The 19759-nt window shown below is 36.6% G+C and overlaps 1 protein-coding gene across 1 annotated transcript in view; it reads right to left on the minus strand.

Annotated features, from left to right (window-relative positions):
- The window catches only part of LOC128861871 (transient receptor potential cation channel subfamily A member 1), a 90044-nt gene that overhangs the window by 32341 nt on the left and 37944 nt on the right, over positions 1 to 19759 (minus strand). Inside the window, exons 6-8 of the mRNA XM_054100246.1 lie at positions 13421 to 13609; positions 2610 to 3419; positions 159 to 473 (exon numbers count right to left, since the gene is read on the minus strand). Coding sequence (XP_053956221.1) covers positions 159 to 473; positions 2610 to 3419; positions 13421 to 13609 — 1314 coding nt within the window. The remainder of the gene's footprint in view (positions 1 to 158; positions 474 to 2609; positions 3420 to 13420; positions 13610 to 19759) is intronic.

Here is a 19759-nt window from a genome sequence, read left to right on the forward strand (position 1 = left end):
TCGGCATCTTTTATCTCACACAAACAGTTTATGGTAAGTTAAGGTTAATTAATAAAAATAATAAAAGTATATATAAGAATATATATATATATATGTATGTTTAAGCAATACAATTTTCTAATTTTGTACAAAGAAAAAACTTATAAACAAATACTTACGTAAAAGCTCTTTGAATCACGCTTACAATTCGCCTTGGTTATACACTTATCCAAAACGGCCTCGAACACCTTTGGCATTGACGCAATTAGTGCCAGTATAACACAGGGGTATTTGTCGGAACGCATTGCCATCACCTCATTGGCGCGATCTTCATGTGTGACCATGGCGAGTGCAGACTCGGGGTACTTATAGTAGATGGCATAATCGATGGCGCTCATGTCCATGTAGTTGTAGAAGAGTTTGCAACCCATTGAGAGTAGCACCGAGATGGCGTGTGGTTTATTCTCCATGGTGGCCAAGTGCAAGGCAGTATTCTGTTAAATAGCGATACAGGTTTGGAAAATAAAAAGGGTTTCAATACATAGTTGCATAACATTTTTGCTTTTAAATAAGGCATGCATAATAAATGAAATTTATCTCACAATGAGCAAGTTGGCTGCGATCGCTTTTTTGAAACCTATTTTCCTCACAGAACATTTGCATGTACGATATTGTTTCGGTAGCTTCTAAATGCAACTCCGAACAAAGGGAATTTAGTAGAGCGTCATCTCTCGCCGCGAAGATGAGCCACCATTACTGGAGTTCTTTGTTTCGAGAATTTTTAAGGAAACGAGTACATAAGGCAATATCTAAGGGAAAATTCCTATACTTAAAGCAAGATCGATCCGCGCGTGATGAGGTTTTTATCGAATGTTGTATTTCATATATAATCTCTTTGTCTGCAATCTTAATTGTAATGGAGTAAAATAAGGCCTTAAAAAGTGCTAGGTAGTACACAATGGAACAACCTATGTTTTGACAAGCACGTGAGACATGAGAACAGAATTCAAATTCTTTGCAAATTTGGCACAGTTATTGTCCATGGTCCATGAATCCCATGAGAAAAAGTCCCAATTATTTTGTATGAGAAAAAGTCGCTCTTTTTGGGTGTTTGGCCGTGCATGACTTTGTGGAGGTAACTACAGGCTTCGAACGGCATATGTCTTCTTTTATAAGGAGCTTTTTCATAGCAGAAATATACTCGGAGGTTTGCCATTGCCTGCCGAAAACTTTTTCTTCATTTTGGTGTTTCACAGAGATTCGAGCCTGTGCACTTCCAAATGGTAGTCGTGCACCAACTCATTCGGCTACGACGGCGCCTAAAATAAATTATATTACCTACTATCTAAACAGTGGCTATCTTATTATATTTTGTTTTGCTTTTTCGGGTTCTATCACTGAATAGAAATGTAGTTTAATAGTTTGCCTATTGAGATATATAAGTAAAATTTAATATTTTTATATCAAATTTGCAAAACAAAATACACATACATATATAGTGCAAAATAAACGTCATGGGGTTTGAGGCTCCATTAAATATCAGCTGTTTCAAAATAAAACAATAGGTTTTTTTTCTTGCAATATATTGGTTGGGGAATAAGCTCGTAGCGTTTTTACCGAAGACTTTTATTTAAACAACAAACAATAATTATGTCAATAAGTTAATTGATTATATAAGCGCCGGTGCTGTTCAGGTGCAGCCTCTTCCCACCACTCGACCAATTTGTTGATGCCGTTCCGCCAAAAATCGCCTAGTATGGAGTCAAAGAAGTGGTTGAGCCAATTTCTAAGGACCGTTTTGTTATAGAAGGTAGCGCCCTTCATATGGTTTGACATGGAACGGAAAATATGGTAATCGGTCGGTGCAAGGTCCGGAGAATTCGGCAGATGCTGAAACACCTCCCATTCGAGCTCTTCGAGTGCTGCTGTGACGACTTGTGCAACATGGGGCTTGGTGTTGTTGTGAAGGAGTATGGTTTGGCCATGTCGATCAGGCCTTTTCAGCCGAATAGCCTCATTCACGCGGTGCAGCCGGATAATGTAAGGGTTCTTATTCACTCTTTTCGAGCATTTTCCAGTACACCATGCCCTCCCAGTCCCACCAAACACATGTCTTCTTCTTTGAATGAAGATCCAGCTCGACTCTCGGCTTTGGCGTATCTCCTGGAGCCACCCTCTCCTTTCTTTGCTTAATATTGAGTACTTCGGCTTTTAGTGAATCACCTTAATGTGCATACCATTGGTTAACATACATATATTATATTTGTGTACATTTAGATTTAGTTTTGAGCTGAGTGAGAAGGCGCTTATTTTGTGATTTAATAAACTTCTCATACTTTTCGAATAACATAAAAGCAGGTTGCCAAAATGAGACACCGTGAAGTTTTGTAGGACTGTAAGGGCATAACTGGTTCAAGCTAAAACGCCAAGAATTATTTTGTAATAACTTTATAGGCCACTGGTATTTGCTCATGCGTAATCAAGAAAAATACAGAAGTGAGAGTGGTTATTAAGTTTCTATTTAAGTCAATATAATTTACAATTCCTGCAATATCCACTCATATGCAAATACGTGTGTCGAGAAAAATTTTCTGTTTCGTATAATATTAAATTTGACAAGCAATACTTACACCATCCTTGTCGACTTGATCGAGTAGATGCGAGTGCACGGAATGCAACAACTCAATGGTCTGTGTATAGCCCGACATCGCGGCCAAATGCAGAGGATTACGTCCATTGTGATCTCGATGTAAAAGCGCGCCCCGATTTAGCAAAAATTGTACCACACGCGTGTGACCTTGTTGTGAGGCGATATGTAGTGGTGTGAGTCCTTCTCCATCACTCTCGTTGATTATGAAAGATCCTTTCTCCGAGTCGAGTAGCTGTTTAACGGTGTTAAAGCGACCATAACGTGCCGCAAAATGCAATGGACTCTCGTTGTTGTTATTCTTGAGGTTAATGCAAGCGCCTAACTGAATAAGATTCTCCAAAGAACGTATATGTCCATCACGACTGGCATAGTGCAATGGCGAACAGCCAGAAGCATCCTTTTCATTAAGCAGCTGTACTAATTGAGAATGCGACTGTTTTTTGTTCACTTCATCTGCGAATTCTGGTAAACGCCCACCATTCATAATCACAAAATGCAAAACATTACGTGACGATGCGTCCTTGACATTAATGCCAGCACCGAGACGTATTAGCAGATGCACAGTTTTCCAACCGTTACGTGAAGCGGCCAATAAGATCGGTGGGCGATGTTCCTTGTCGAGCGCATTGATGTCAGCGCCTTCCTTCACCAAATACTCAACAATATCTGGATGATCAAACATAGCAGCGCAGTGAAGGGGCGTCATCTTCTGAACATCGGTGCAGCTGAGACAAGTTAGCTTCTCAGAAGGTTGCATGCTGAACATGAGTTTCACGATTTCGATAGCGCCCTGGAAAATATAGAAGCGGTATAGTAAAAGAACTAAGGTGTGTGATATTTGGAAAGGCAATATAGAGAGGCGTAGGGGAATAAGAGTAAATAAGCGAATTATGAAATTTTTTATTGGATGTGAAAGGAGTGAGGCCCCCTATTTTATTAAGTGTTCATACGAAAACATAGGTGTTGACGGCCAAATGCTTCCATCTCGTTGGCAAGTTATTTTCGTATACCTTGGTCTTCAAATAAGCCCACAAATAAAAGTCATGTGATGTTAAATTGGATCATCTGTGCCAAAATTGCAATTTTCCGATATCAGTCGAATTCGGAACAATGAACACAATAGACTGATGCGGTGGAGCTTGTGGGGCATTTATTGACTTTCGTACGGCTTTCGACAGCTCCACCGCAACTGCATCTAGAGAGCGCTTCCAGACTGTAATATTCCACCAGAGTTTATTGCTTTAATTCAAACCCATTACGAAAACTTCAGCTAAAGAGTGCTACACAACGGCCGCCTATCAGAGCCATTCAATAGCAACACAGGCATCACAGGCAAGGCTGCCTAATGTCGTCTATACTCATCTTTCTAGTCATTGACAATGTTCTGCATAAATCTCTTGATGGTAAATTCCGCGCATCCAATTATGCTGATGACATATGTATGTTTACTCTCACCGACACACTCTGATATGACCTAGCAAGGGAAGTGCGGCTTGGGTTGAAAATAAACATCTAAAAGTAAAAAAAAATGAAACCAATATATCCTTAAGTTTCGTCATTGATGGAGAGAATATTGAACTTGTCGACTCATTTCAATATCTTGGAATTGAAATTACCATGAAAAGTGGTGGAATGAAAGATATAGAATCCAGATTAGCAAAGTGCTGGAGCTTTCTCAGCTTACGAAAAATATGGAATTCTACCAGTTTATCTGTGAACACAAAGGCGAACACATTCAAATCCAATGTTCCCACAGTTCTTTTATATGGTTCCGAGACATGGCTAGCTAACGGCAGCTTTACAAGCAAGCTACAAGCCTATATAAATAGAGGACTGAGCCGCATTCCCAAAAGCCGCACCAGACGCCATAAGGCCGGCGCGCCAATTAAAAGGTCAAAAAAAATCGATTTTTTTTTTCCTGAAATCAATAGCTTAGATATTCAAGAACATGAGACACAAATTTTCAGAGTTATTACAATAAATTCCAAGTATTTGCAGAGCTACAGAGCCGAGCGTAGCACATACCGGTATTTTGATAATCTAGGCGGCCAAAACTATTTTAACGTTTTTTATAGTCTTAAATACTTTTGTTCATCATCATTTAGACAATGGACTTTTTTTATTGAACTATTATATTATTAACCCTTAAGTGACCATGGTATCTTTAAAGATACAACCATTTTGTACTAGAATAAATAGAAAATGAATTTTTTTTTGGGTATTTATAGGTTAAATTATATAAAATAGACATCATTATTAATGTTTTTATTATTTATAATCAAATGCCAAGTTTCACAGAAGGTGTCAAATAAAATACATTATTTGAACCAAAAAAAAAATATTTAATTCAATCAATAATCTTACGTCAATAAGAACTAAAGCAAAATGAAACAAATTAAAGGAAAAAATTAGAAATTTTCATTATCTGATGAATCAGATTCGTTAGGTTGGGCCGGAATGAGTAAACTTAACGATTCCGGTAAATAAGATTTTAATTTTCCTCTTTTCACATTTCTAGTGCTGCTAAATAAAGGGTCTGAACTTAAAAAAAGTCGATTAAAAATGTCTCTATTGCAGTTTTCTCGGGAAATTTTTCTTGCGAAGTCTTGGCGGTAAGTTCTAAAATGTTTATTCCTTGCTTCTGCAGCTTCCTCCGAAAGTTGCCCAATAGGCACCAATGCATTTTTTATGATTAATGCACCATGCACAAGTATTTTGTGCATTGTCGGTGTCATCGGGTGCCATAGTATAATTCAACGTACAACTGAGCTGTGTCAAATGCATATTTATCATACTTCTCCGAGTCCACTTTATGTCCGCATGAAATTGTCTCCAATATGACTTTTAACCGATAAATGAGATCATAGTTGATTCCGGTTATTTCAGCAGCTAACTTTGGATCTTCGAAAAATCTCCTCCTTGTGTTACCATCATTCGTGTTTCCAAAGCTTGCTTTTGGCATATCAACAAGCAAGTCAGTCTCGTTACGGAATCTCCGTTGGATTTCAAGTTTCCTGTCTTTCTCGAGCGTTTTTTCCGCTTCTGTCTTTCTTTCTCTGTATTTTCGAACAGGCAACTTGTAGGCAAACCAAACTCAAGGCACTCGTGGTTAATATCATGCTTTAAATGCAGCTGATTAAAATCTTTGGATGTAGCGCCACAAATATAGCACTTATTGGTAGAAGTTGTGCCAGAAGCAGCGTTGCACACTTTGCCATCTACCATAGTCATGACGAACACGTGACTGACTTTAAAGGTTAAACTATTTAATTCTAAATCCGTAGCTGACAGCGATTTCAAAGATTCAGTTACGAAGTCAATTTTCTCTTTAGTTAAGTCCACACTTTCTTTCACAAACCGGAACCTCAAAGGACGACAAAAACGAGCTGAAGAGGGCGTTGGATTTTCCCAAACTACTGTATCACTTTTTTCACAGACTAACCTTAATGGAACAAAACAGGTTTGGAAGATATTTGAATCACAATCCATATCACTTTCTTGTTTTTGTTTAAACTGTGACTGCTGTGAGCCGTCGCATCCCCATTTACAAATAAGTTTCAGGGACAATCTTTCTTGTTCTTTAAGGCTGAAAGAACTACTTCCAAATAAGCTAATAAGAGTTTCACTGTAACATCGACCAAGGGCTGTAAATCACATTCGGCACTAGTGCATGTAATTCTGATAGATTCAGTAGGCGGATACAATTCAGTTTTTGCTTTTTGAATAAGTGTGTAGCAGGGACAAATTTTTTTACATGTGTTCCTTATAACTTCGTACTGAGCACTTGTTAGATCAGCATCAATCATCATTTTCAATGCTTGCATTGGTGATAAAGAGTGGATTTCTTTTTTCCTAGTGTTTGAAAATGCCTTTTTGTATTTTGTCGCACGTATCGGAGAGTTTTGAATATCTTTTAATACTTTAGAAGCATCTCTCTTTCCACTTTTGATTAACTCCACTGAAGCAGCATGCATAATCAAGTTTTTATCCTTTTCTGTAGATCTGAGTTCTGCAGTTTTGCGTCTTTTAGATCTTTCACCTGAGTCACTGAAATGTTTCTGAGGACGGTCACATCGTTTCGGTATTGCCGCAACAGTTAATTCAAAACCACCTTCCAACCAAGACATGTACTTTGATAGGAAAACATCTTCCTTTTTATGTACTTGTAGCCACTTTTTCTTGATTTGTGATTTAAAATGTGAAAAATTGTGCTTAAGAGCTGATATCTGTTCGTCAGAGTATTTTTCACTTGATAAAAGCTCCTGTTGTAAGAGTTTAATTTTTCGTCCAAATTTGGTAAATTCTGACCTTGCATGCGGTCGAATAGGTATTTTCGAGTCACAATTCGAACCCCTGAAGTGCCTTGAGAACCTTAAACAAACCACAAAATAACAAGTATAGAAAACGCTTTTAAAAGAAACTGTTCCATGAATCTTTTGAAATTCCACAATTAATTAATCGGCGGTTTTCTGCGGCTAATTCTACTTTATTCTACATCTCAAAGCATATATACACAATCTGAAAACAAAAATCAAGCTTGGACTGACTTGGAAGTATAACTTTCAGCTTAACAAATAAAAAATAAAAAATGTGTACAAAATGCACTATTTCTCCTTGTACGGAATTCAATAAATTACGTTATGAACGAAATCTATAAAATATTTATTAAATTTAGAAAAAACATTCCTGAAGCTTCAATTTCCATCATTAAAACGATACATATAACTTTAAATAAGTTAACTTTACTTTTTTGAAGATTTGTTGCTTGCCGAACGCCGAGCGAGATATGTGTAGTGTGATAAGCAATGAATTTTTGACTGCCAATACGGCGGGAGCGCACGCGACGAAAAAGCGCGAGAGGGGGTGGAGTGAATACTCTATTGTGTTATCTTTCTATTTTATTCATTATTAAAATCAATTAATGCATTTTACAAAATTGACTTTTGGCCGCCTAGATTATCAAAATACCGGTATGTGCGTAGTGCGGCGTCGAGCAACCGTGCGCTTATTGTTGTAGTTTGAAGCGCGTTTTCTCGGCTTTTCATTTTCACGATTTTACCTAATTTATGTACACGATTGCAAAAAAACTAAACGAGCTATCCATTTCATTCAAAATGCGTTATCTTCAGTATTGTTTTCTCTTCTATGTGAACTAAAAAAAACATCCAAAAACTTTTTTTACCCAGTTGAAGAGTTTTTTTTTTCCTTGAAAAACCACTTTTTTTTCTACCTTCCCCAAAAATTCGAATTTTACGTGTTTCTCCCAATTTTCTTAGTTCACATCGAAGATAATTACATCAAAATTAATAATCATTTTTTTTTTTTTTGTTTTCAGATGAAAATTGCAAGTTGTATCTTGTACAGAAGTTGGATACTTCAGTGGCAAGGCGCTCTGGGAATCTATTGATAACTCGGCTTACAATATATTGTTGGAGATTGTACACATTTTTTTTTTTAGTTCAAATATATATTAAACTATCCCCAAAAATTCATTTGGCTAATTGTTTTTTTTTCTTATCCTACAACGCTTCGCGAAAACTACTGAATTTAGGACATCTAATTGGCCCGCCGGCCATAATCAAAAACAAAAAAAAAGGCGAAAATGAGGTTGGATGGGGCATACTCTACGAAAACCTCTCTAGGAAATCTGTAGCTTTGCAATTGATTGGAATTCCCAAGGCAGCCGTAAAGGGTGAACGTCTTAAAATGTATGCCACACCCCATTATAAAGGAAGCAAAGAATGCGGGAAAATCATGGCTTAAAGGATTTATCAAAATCTCGAACTCAGTTCAGATGTTTTATATCCTCCCTATTCTCCCCAAGGAGATAGAGGAAATGATGGTGATGATGGCTCGACAACGTCGCCATAGATGCTTTTTATTAAGGGATGTTCTTTCGGAGTGCACTGTTCTTTATTATAAACCTTTTTCCTCTGACCATTCCAAAGTGGTATGTCATTATACGGAATGACGGGGCTGTCAAAAGTTCCACTTTACAACGTACACCGGTATGTATTCACCTTCTATTCAATCGACTTGAATTGAATGGAGTCTATTAGGTTTACTATAGCATGTTAACAGTAGTACTGTGTGAATTGAATAAATTTTAAAAAATCCCCTAAACTGATTATATTGCAAAAACCCTAAAAATACAATAATACGGTAGAATTTTAGATTTTCCTCCGCCATACTGTATCCACCTTTTAGAATTTTACAGGTCTGATATTAAATTTGTATTCAACGATACTGAACATCTCCTCGTAACAAATTACTACCGCTCTTAGCAACTGAAATTTTTATAAATTGTCGCCCATGCTAGGTATAAGGTTGAGAAAATCATGTTTGGCCTCCTGCTCAGAATAAGTATTAAATAAGTTGCTTGCTAAATTTGCTAAATAAATGTTATGTCTGAAACGAATATTACAGTTAATATTTATCATTATCATATCATATAACATTTTCTGGCTCAAACAAAAAAACTCAACAGTCGTCTGTTATAAGTCGGCAATACATTTTTAATGATGTCAAGTTTATTAAATGCTTCCATGCTACTTTTGTCAGCCTAAAATGTTGCCAACACATACGTGTGTATGATGTGTGTGCGTGTATTTACATGGGTATTAAAGGAATTTTGCTAGCCTGTCAACGGCCGAGGAAGAGTATCTTTGTAAATAATTGGCTAAGCAGACGAAATAACGAATGCTAACTTGACAAAATACAAGAACATCGAAGGCAGTTGGTCGCCGTGAGAAGTGGAGGTAGTTATTTTTTTGTTATTTGTTTGTTGACGTGCAGTCTGGTGTCAGATATTAAATTAAAAAAATTCTTGCACCTATACGTATGTATGTGTACATACTAGGGTGATCGAAGTGTTTTTTCGTCCTCCATATGTGGTTTGCTTTAGAAATTTTAATTTTTCGGACATGGAGTAAGTCAATAATTAAATCCCTAATTGTCGACAGGCGTATCAAAATATTTAATATATAGGATTCTATTTGCAAATAAAGTCGTGGCTCAATTAGTGCAACTTATTTTGTAAAATTCGGCGCTGGGTGCACTAATAGAACACTAATCGAGCTAAAAAAAGCTTAAATTGCGTTAAGAAAAGACGAATTAGACAATTTTGAATGCATTCATTCTTATGAAAAATACATATTTAAATGGAAGTATTTGGAAGTACTACAAAAATATGACCCCTCTTTCTTTCATTTGTTTATAATAACATCAATGGTAGTATTGACTGTTCTTTTTTTTTTGGAAGAATTATTTTCGCTTTACCTTTCTATGGTACTAACGGAGTATCCTCTTGTTCGAACCTTAAGTGAATTTAATTCAATCTCGTTTTCTATCAAACTAGATTTTTCATCTCCGAAAAGTGTATTTTTAATTACTTTATATACTATTTTTAGTTACCTAAATCGTGTTGAATAGTTATTCTACGTTTTGTTGTGCTTGTGTTCATAGACTAAATAATAATAATAAATATGTATATAAACAAGAAAAGATGCTCCCTATAGAGCCACGCTGTGATCGGGCATAACCCGAGCCATGTGGGAGCTTAAGCTTGAGATGCTGACCAATAGGAACTACGCCCGAAAATTCTACCAGAAAGTTTGTCGGCTTACAGAAGGTTTTAAGACCGGGGCGATTTCTTGTAAGAACAAAGACGGCGATCTGAGGACAGACATCCAGAGCATATCAATTATGGAGGAAACACTTTTCGAATGAGAAGATCGCGATATCCCAGTCGTTGACTACGGAATTGTCATTCCGTTACCTGACCATGACGAGGTGAGAATAGCGATAACGAGGCTAAAGAACGACAAAGCCGCGGGCACCGAGCGGTTTAAGAGCGTACAATTGTTGGCTTATGCCGATGATATTGATATTAGAAACCAGCATTAACACCGACAACTTCATATGCCAGCCATGAAATTCAAAATTCGAAACATGAAACAAAATTTGTGAGTTTTTGGTGAAAATAATCGTCGAATTAATCCACAATTCAAAAGTTGCTGAACAATTTCACGAAACTAGTTTTGTTTCTGCCGAAGGTAGAAAAAGGGCTGCCAGACTAAAAACTGGACGTTCTGAGTACTGTTGCTGTGGCGCAAAATGTTGCTAACCAATCTTCAACATCGATATCTCGACGACCTCAACAATTAGACATTCATGAATCAAGTGATTGGCGGATTTTACATAAGCATTTGCATTTGCATCCTAACTAAATTCAATAAATATATAAATTTAGGCCAACAGATCATTATCAACGCAGAAATTTAGTTAATTCGTTCTTTGAATTTGATGATGCTTTTTCACGCTAAGAAATCTTTAGTGATGAAGCTAATTTCACAGATTTTTGTCGAGGGGAAAAGCCTTGAGTATTTTCAGAAAAATCATTACATCCCCTAAATTGGACTGTTTGGTGTGGCTTTAGTCTGGGTGAAGAATTGATCCTTTTTCTCCGAAGATGCAAAATCTGTTAGATAGACAACCGATTGAGTACTTTTTGTTGGCTTGAAGGAATATACACAGATGATATTTGCCTTCAACTGCATGGACAAGTCGTACAATACGGGCGCATTATTGCAATCTAAGTTTCCAGGTCGATTAATTTCACGTAATGGTGACATAAACTGACCGCCTAGATCATGCATCTTGGCTCCACTAAGAGCCGTATTTTGAATAAAAATAGTGAGACCTGAAATACTCTAAATTTTGCATTAAATATGCTTTATTTCCTCATTTCTAGCCTGAAAGCAAATTCCTGATACATTACGGTTATTATTTTTGTTGTCAAAAAAAAAAAAACATAGTTCAAGTTCCAAATGCTAGTTTAACTACCCTGTATATACTAGATTTTATGTACTTACAATGGAAAAAATCAAGTATCTTGCAGTGATTGAATTTTTATTTTTGGAAGATTTAAAAGCAAAGGGAATTTATGAGGGAATGTTGAATAAGGACTTTTCGTCATCAATTAGTATAGTAAAAAGATGGGTTGCTGGTGGTCGTACAAGAAGATGAAGATGATCCACATCAGGGACTTTCCAATCAGCAACAACACCAGAAATCGTAGAAAAAATACAGGTTACCGTCGATTTAGTATAAGCTCTGGGCATCTCATTGGGCAGTGTCAGCAACATTTTGACTGAAGTATTGGGTTTCCGAAAGCTGTGTGCTCATTTTGAGCGTTTTCGAAAGGATAAAGTGGATTTTGTAAGTCAATTCATCGCTGTGGATGAGACTTGGGTCCATCACCATGATCCTAAATCAAAACAAAAGGCTAAAGAATGGTGTGAACCTGGTATTTCGGTTGCGAAACGAGTTCGTGTCCAGATATCGGTTAAGAAGGCGAAAGGAATTTTCTTTGTGGATTACTTGCAAACGGGTAAAATAATAAATAAATTCTGAATATTAATGTAATATTTTAGAACAGCTGAAGGAAAAAATTCGTGAAAAAAGACCCAGTTTGCAAAAGAAAACAAAAATCGTCAAGGCAATGCGCTGTGTCACAAGAGCATTTTGATAATGGAGAAAATCCATGAATTAAAGTTCGATTTATTGGAGCATCCACCGAATTTACCAGATTTGGCCCCTAGCGACATGCACTTGTTTCCAGACCTAAAAAACTCATGCGTGGAAAGCGTTTTTCATCAAATGATGAGGTCATAACAGCTGTGGAAGCGCATTTTGCAGCCCTTCCAGATTCTCACTTCAGGGATGGGATCCATAATTTGTAATTTCGTTGGAACAAGTGTTTGATGTTCAGGGAGACTGAATAATAAAGTGTATTTCAAACCATAACATTGTGTTTCTCCTATCGAACCGCAAAACTTTTGGAACAACCTAGCATATATAAGCTGTATGTATATATGCATTACGGCGGGTCGATTTAAAAATCGCTCATTGCTCTGTGAAAATCGTATTCTAGGGATCAAAATAAGAAACTTTGCCGAAGGAACCATACCTCTAAAACGAATTCTGATGTCCCCCAATTTCAAAATATCACCATTTTTGGCTTTTACATGAAAAAATCAGCTAAATGGCTATGTTTTTTCTTTATTTTTAATAATATTTATTATTATTTATAATAATATCTATTTTTTCTCTTAAGAAATTTATTTAGTCAGAACATATGTAAATGAAAAAATTAATTTAAGAGAGTTATAGAAAAGAAACTAAAAAGTTCGACCCAAATTGGGGGACATCAGAATTCGTTTTACAGGTATGGTTCCTTCGGCAAAGTTTCTTATTTTGATCCCTAGAATATGATTTTCACAGAGCAAATGGCGATTTTTTTGCCTCCCCACAAAAGACACTAAAAGTTCGACCCAAATTAGGGGACATCAGAATTCGTTTTACAGGTATGGTTCCTTCGGCAAAGTTTCTTATTTTGATCCCTAGAATATGATTTTCACAGAGCAATGGGCGATTTTTTTGCCTCCCCACAAATCGACCCGGCCTAATATGCATGGATATAATCATGTGGGTTGCCTTTTATGTAAAATACTTTTTACTGGTTTGTGTGTCAACATCTCCTTTAATTGGTACAATGATTGTATTAAGCGATTATTTAATGACTTATATTCGAATAATTTTCATAGGTAAATTAGGGGAAGAATTTTTAAACGTTAAAGTTTTCAGTTAAATATTTATTTGGTAAGAATAAAATGCCGGGGAAAGGTAATTATGTAAAAGTAAAAAATTCTAACGTAACGAAATTTTTTTAAGCAGTAGAAGAATTTATTACCAATTGGTTGCTCCACCGTTGCAATGTTTTCAACTCACCTGTGCGCACGCCAAATGCACCGGCGTCGAGAGATCATGTTGCTGTGTAGAGATTTTCGCACCAGATTTCAGACACAATTCCACCGCTTTGATATCGCCGCCATGAACGGCGGAATGAAGTGGCACGTTGCCCTCGGAATCGTAAAAGGATATCATCTCTTCGCGTGGACAGCCACGTTGTTCGCCCCACTGTCGAAATAGAAAGTGATGATAGATGTAAATTGATGTGCTTGTAGTTATTCAGTACACGTGTCGTTGCCGTGATTAGATGTGAGTTAAATGCTTTTAACTTTTACGATTAAGTAAAAGTTGTGAATATAAAAAGGTGAAAACTTGATTACGTTTTCGATTAGCAATCATTTACAGATATTGTCCCTAATTATAGGGGGTTGGATTTTATAGACATGCATAAAAATACTTATTACATACATATGCACATAACACATTTAAAAAATATATAAATGAACAAGCAAGGCTAAACTCGGTTTGGCCGAACTTTATATATGTAAGTATATCCGCGCACATTTTAGTAAAATTTAATTTGAGCGCACTGTTAATTTTTGCTAACAAAGAAACATTTATAGACAATGAGCGTTAAATCTTGTAATATTGAATTTCGACCGCAAATTTGGTCTTAACATAAATATTAGAAATGGCATGGTTTTTATCCGAAACCGAAATCCCTTGGCCAAAGACTAATATGTGTACCATTGAAATATTAGGGGTCCTCCTACCAAGCTCGTTGTTTCGTTACTGGGCAGTTTTGCATATAGTTGTATTTTGTTTTTGTAAATCCAATGAAAGCACCTAAGCGCCAAGTAAAACGAAGCGCTGCGGTAATAAGCCTGGTAATTTGATCGGTAGTTGGCAAAATAACATCAGCTGTTCGACAATTGTCGTCTGATGGTTAGGTGCGCGGTAAATGAAATAAGTGAAGTGAAAGAAAAAAAAGAAATTTTATATTTGAAGGATATTTTCTTCTGCGGCAGAAGCCTGAAAAAATTGACGGATGAGGACCAACTATATTTTACATTTGATGGCTGAGAATGCTTAGGAGGGAGTTTCGATAAGTACTCGTGTTAGACATGAAGGCACCATTTTCTCAAAAAATTTTTTTTTTTAATTTTCACCATAGTTCTCTTTTAGAAAGATACACTTCTCTCAACACTCCAGCCATTTTTTAACCCCTCCAAAAAGTAGGACTTGTCAAACTCTCCGAAATACGCCTATGTCTCGGCGATGACTTCCTCGTTCGAACTAAATTTCTTACCGCGAGCCATTTCTTCATATTAGGGAACAAGAAAAATCTGCAGGGAGCCAGATCGGGTGAATACGGAGGTGCGGCAGCAATAACGCCGTGAAACAGCACCTTCTTTTTCGCCAAATGCGATCGCGTCTCCTTCAATTTTTTTTTACCAATAACTTACTGTAGTATTGTCCAGTGATTGTTCTTTCTTTTTCTTAAAACTTCAAGAGGATGACGCCGTTCGTATCCCAAAAAAATACTTGCCATGACCTTTCCGGCCGATGAGACTGTCTTCGCCTTCTGTGGAGCAGATTCACTGGGAGAAATCCATAGTTTTGATTGTTGGTTAGATTCTGGTGTATAATGATGAATCCAGGTTTCATCAACGGTGACAATTCGATGCAAAAATTCCTTCGAATCTCGCTTAAATTGCTCCAAACACTGCTTCGAAGTTAACAGCCACATCCACTGTTGTCCACCGCGATGGGTGCCGCGATCCCAACGGACCGACAATTTTTTCATTCCAACTTATCATGTAAAATATTAATTGCCGTTCCGGTCGACACACCTATTGCCACTGTTATTTCGCGCTCTTTCGTTTGTCGATCAGCGAGAATCATGTCAAGGACTTTTTGAATGATTTCCTCGCTAACCACGTCTACCCGGCGACCTGGTCGCTCCTCATCAAAAACGGAAGTTCGCCCACATTTAAATTCTATGAACCAATATCTAACTAACGAAGGATTCCCATAAATAGCATCCAACTTTGTTTGCCTTTATCTGCTCGCATTTTTTCCCATCCAAAAATAAAAAGCGAATTGCCGAACGATACTGCTCTTTTTCCATCTTAGCGAAACTCGTCTTACTCGAACTCAATCGGTCTGAAATTTGTTTTGCCGTCGTCTGATAGACGACAGCACCCGATGGTAACACCAACTCCCTTCAGGAACGCCCTCTGCCATCAAACTCGGGCCCTTATTGAACAGCCCTCATAAATTGCAGTACGTGTATGATGCTGCTTTTTTTGCTACTTGATTAATAATTTTTGATCTTTCACTATATTTCAGTACTTCCAGTTTTTTTTTGTTTTATTCAAGGCAATTGGTGCGTTTCGGGCATAATTAGTTTTGTTATTGCTTCCGTGAAAGAGGTAGAAATTTCGAAGTTCTCTTTTTGGGATATTAAAGTTTATTTTTTCCAGAAGGGCAGCACAGCCAATACCTCCTTTTATAATGCCATAAGTTAAGGAGAGAACAGATCTTTTACTTTCTAGAGGCCTGAGATTTAAAAAAGTAAACGAGCATTATAGGATGGAAGAGGTTCAGTAAATCGTAAACACCGCAAAAGAGAAAAACTTATTAAATTTTCTGACTCCTATTGATTGAGAGTTGAAACCAAATAATAGTGGCATACTCAAGGTGAGAGAGTACAAAAGAGGTGTAAAGCAATTTTAATGTGTTCAGAGCTATTCCGCCGAATGAAATCAAGCATCGTATAAGATTTTGAAATGAGAAAGTGAATGTGATTAATGAATGTAAATTTCGTATCAAAAATAACACCGAGGTCTTTTATTTGACCAACAGTCTGCAGGACATGGCTAGCAATACTATGATACATATAGGAGCTTTCATAAATAAAACACGACACGAGTAAGTGGCACGAAAACATTTTTTAATATTTAAGCAACGGTGAGATCTAGAGGACGCGGAATTTATTAGCGAGTAAACTTTCAAGTTATCAGTGTATAACAGAAATTGAGCGGATGAAATGCAAGAACTAACGTCATTAATGAATAATACGAAAAGGAGCGGACCTAGAATACTGCCCTGCGGGACGCCGGACATTAAACGGAAGCTCCGCAGAATTTTTAACTTTTAACTTTTTAAATTGTACTTGAGTATAATGCAATTGCTGTAAATCAGCTGTTCCGAAAGAGCATTGCCAAACTAATAACTAAACTATTAACAGAAATAAGTCAAAAAGATCGTTCACAGCAAAAAAACATTTGACCAATTGCCAACAAAAGTAACGGAGTATCTTTATTAATTTTTGCTCGAATTGTCGAGTGCACGGACAAACGGATGGATGGACAGACATGGCTAAACCAACTCCTTTTATCGTCCTGAGAATATTTGCGTAAATATGTATTTATTATTTACTTATCAGCCGTTATGTGAACAACTTTATAATATCCTTGTACACAAATGCGCGAGTATAAAAATATATGAAATCGAAAGTTAGTTTATTTGTTTGTTTGTAGTTTATGGGCTGGAATCGATTATTTATTTAAGAAATCGTGTTTATGGTCCGATTCAGGTCATACTCAAAATATATCTTGTTTTAAAACGAAATATATCCACAGGGTTGAGCTGTGGAATTGACGTTCCGGAAAATATTTTCTATATGCAAGTAAGTATTAATTATTTCTGAAAGAAGTGTGTTCGAAAAAATTAATTTGGATTTGTTTGGATCCTTTAGCGGGGACTAGAGTTAAGATATTTGCATGTTAACACTTTATGTACGGGCGAATTGGACAGCAGATTGCACCTAAACCGGTCCGGTTTTGCGATCATTAAAGTTCATTGCCATATTTGCAGAAATCTGTCTCTGCTCAAAACTTTTGAAAATATTGGTATTTCAATAAATGGATCAGTTTACCAATAATCTTTAAGTCGTTCTTTGCGCACTTGTCCCATTATAATAATTAAACCTAAATATTTTTTCATTTCTGGTACCGTAATGTTCGTCCAATTTCTTGTCTTTAATGATATTTTCAATCTTTTCTCTATTTGAGAATGATATATGTTTGATTGGCTAACCATATACTCAAGTAAATCTTCTCCAATAAACAACTCTATAACATGTGCCACGCATTCTTACGATTTTGGCATAACTTTTATCCTGGAGTCTCCTCTAAAGGGTTCCAAAGTAATTGGTTTATCAGTCGTTGACCAACGATTATCACATGTCACAAAAACATCATCTTCTGAATCGCTGTATTGTAGTGACACTCCAGAATGCTTTTGATAACTTATAATATTGCTATCATCACTGCTCACAGAACATCCAGATAAAGAATTAACAAATCTTTCTTCGTTTTCGCTAGTTAAATCCATTTTAAAGGATTACAATTTGAATGTATGTAAGTGTACCGTAAAACACAACCAACCATAAAATGAGACACCGATAACGAGTCTTTTCAATAACTACTTTTCTTTTCAAGAATTCCACCAGGTGTTGCACTAACGATAAGCAATTCACAAATGGCGTCCTGGGAGATTGCACCACTGTTTATACCCTTCGTCTACCATTTGCTAAATATTACTCAACAGATAATTAGAATGCATTTCGTTATCTACATTTCATAGTCTAACGAAAACATTCCGTTCGGCCACTCATCATCGCGGCACCTTTATCCTATCATACCAATGGTGCGGTTTAATTATTTTATTGCTCTACCGCACTCAGCTGGTAGGATCTTAAAGGCGCCTGATAGTTGATTAAAGGATATGACATTTTGATTGCGATGTTATATTTATTATTTGTGTGGCGAATGTGATCACGGAAGATTGGCTTTTTGTCTAATACTAAGCCCAAATATTTAACGGTAGAGTAGAATGGGGTAAGATAGGTCATTTTTTTTTGGAGAGCTCTTGCTACGGTGTTTTTGCATTGATTTTGAAAAATAAGCAAGATTTTGAAAGGTTATTTATCTGCTAACATTTTGGTTATACTGACTTATGTTTGGCTAAATATTTTGGAAGCTGCATTCAATAAGGCAAAGGTACTTTTTTTCGATATTTTCAAAATCGGGGGGCACGATAGGTCACTATATGTGAGGGGGAAAGAATAATGTACATGGCTTGGAAATTAACGTTTTAACTTTTATTTATAGAGTGGGAACACTGCACATGTTATAAAAGTTAGAAATTTTTCTTTAATTCATCACGCGAGCACGTAATGTTTCGAACGGAATTTTAATTTGTTTAGAGGCTGATCGAACACTAGCGCCATCTCGGACTGCCGCGATTGCGTTTTTTACGTCTTCTCTTCACTTTGTTTCGGCGTTTTTCGCACATAATTACGCACCATTTTGCTGCAAAAACAAATAAAATTCATTTTATTCAATTAAAAGTAGTGACCTATAATGCCCCCAGACGGCTGACCTATAGTGCCCCCAAGCACATGTTTTATGTTAGTGTCGATATTTTTTTTTTAAACAAAAATATCAAAAAACTAACACATTATTCGTGTTCAGCATTATTTTCTACGTAATATAAAACTCACCTGACAAATATTTACATACATTAAATGCACTGCACCGTAGAATAAAAAAAATGCTATGTCGGAGAAAAGCTCACAAAAAACTAAACGACGCCAGAACTAGGATAACTAATCAATGGTGACGGCCGAAATGACAGTCGCGAACGTTGTTCCCCACCACGTATTCAATTCACATAAGACGAGTGACCTCTGCAAAAACAGTGCGACAAAAACCCCACCTACCTATTGTGCCCCCATACCTATCTTACCCGATTCTACTCTACTTGCCCAATTTATATAATGCCTATTAATATTGAGGTTTGTGCTGGGCAAATTGCATTAAGTTTTATTTTCTATCTGTGAATATAATTTGCGACATGATTCAGCGCACTTTGCATTTTACTCACTATATCATGAGCAGACTCGTGCGAATAAAAAATACCGATATCATCAGCATACATGGCGTAGTGACAATTGACGAACTTAAGGTCAGACACATAAATATTAAATAAGATAGGTCCTATAACTGATCCTTGAGGGACACCAGCTGGAATTTTCTTTATTCTTTACTTATACAGACCCAGAAATAACAATTTTTTAGAAAGCTTTGAACAATCTTGATAAGTTGGATAGGAAATTTTAGATCTATGATTGTGCCAAACGGAGCCAAAGGCTTTTTTAACGTCGAAGAGGACTAAAGCGGTCGACTTTTTGTTATTGAAACTAGATTTTACGGGGTTACAAATTCTCCGGATTTGGTGTGTTGTACGGTGAAAATTTCTAAATCCAAATAGTTCAGCAGGCAGTACATTATTTTCATTAATAAATTC

The sequence above is a fragment of the Anastrepha ludens genome, chromosome 4 (assembly GCF_028408465.1).
Source record: "Anastrepha ludens isolate Willacy chromosome 4, idAnaLude1.1, whole genome shotgun sequence".
Lineage (NCBI taxonomy): Eukaryota > Metazoa > Arthropoda > Insecta > Diptera > Tephritidae > Anastrepha > Anastrepha ludens.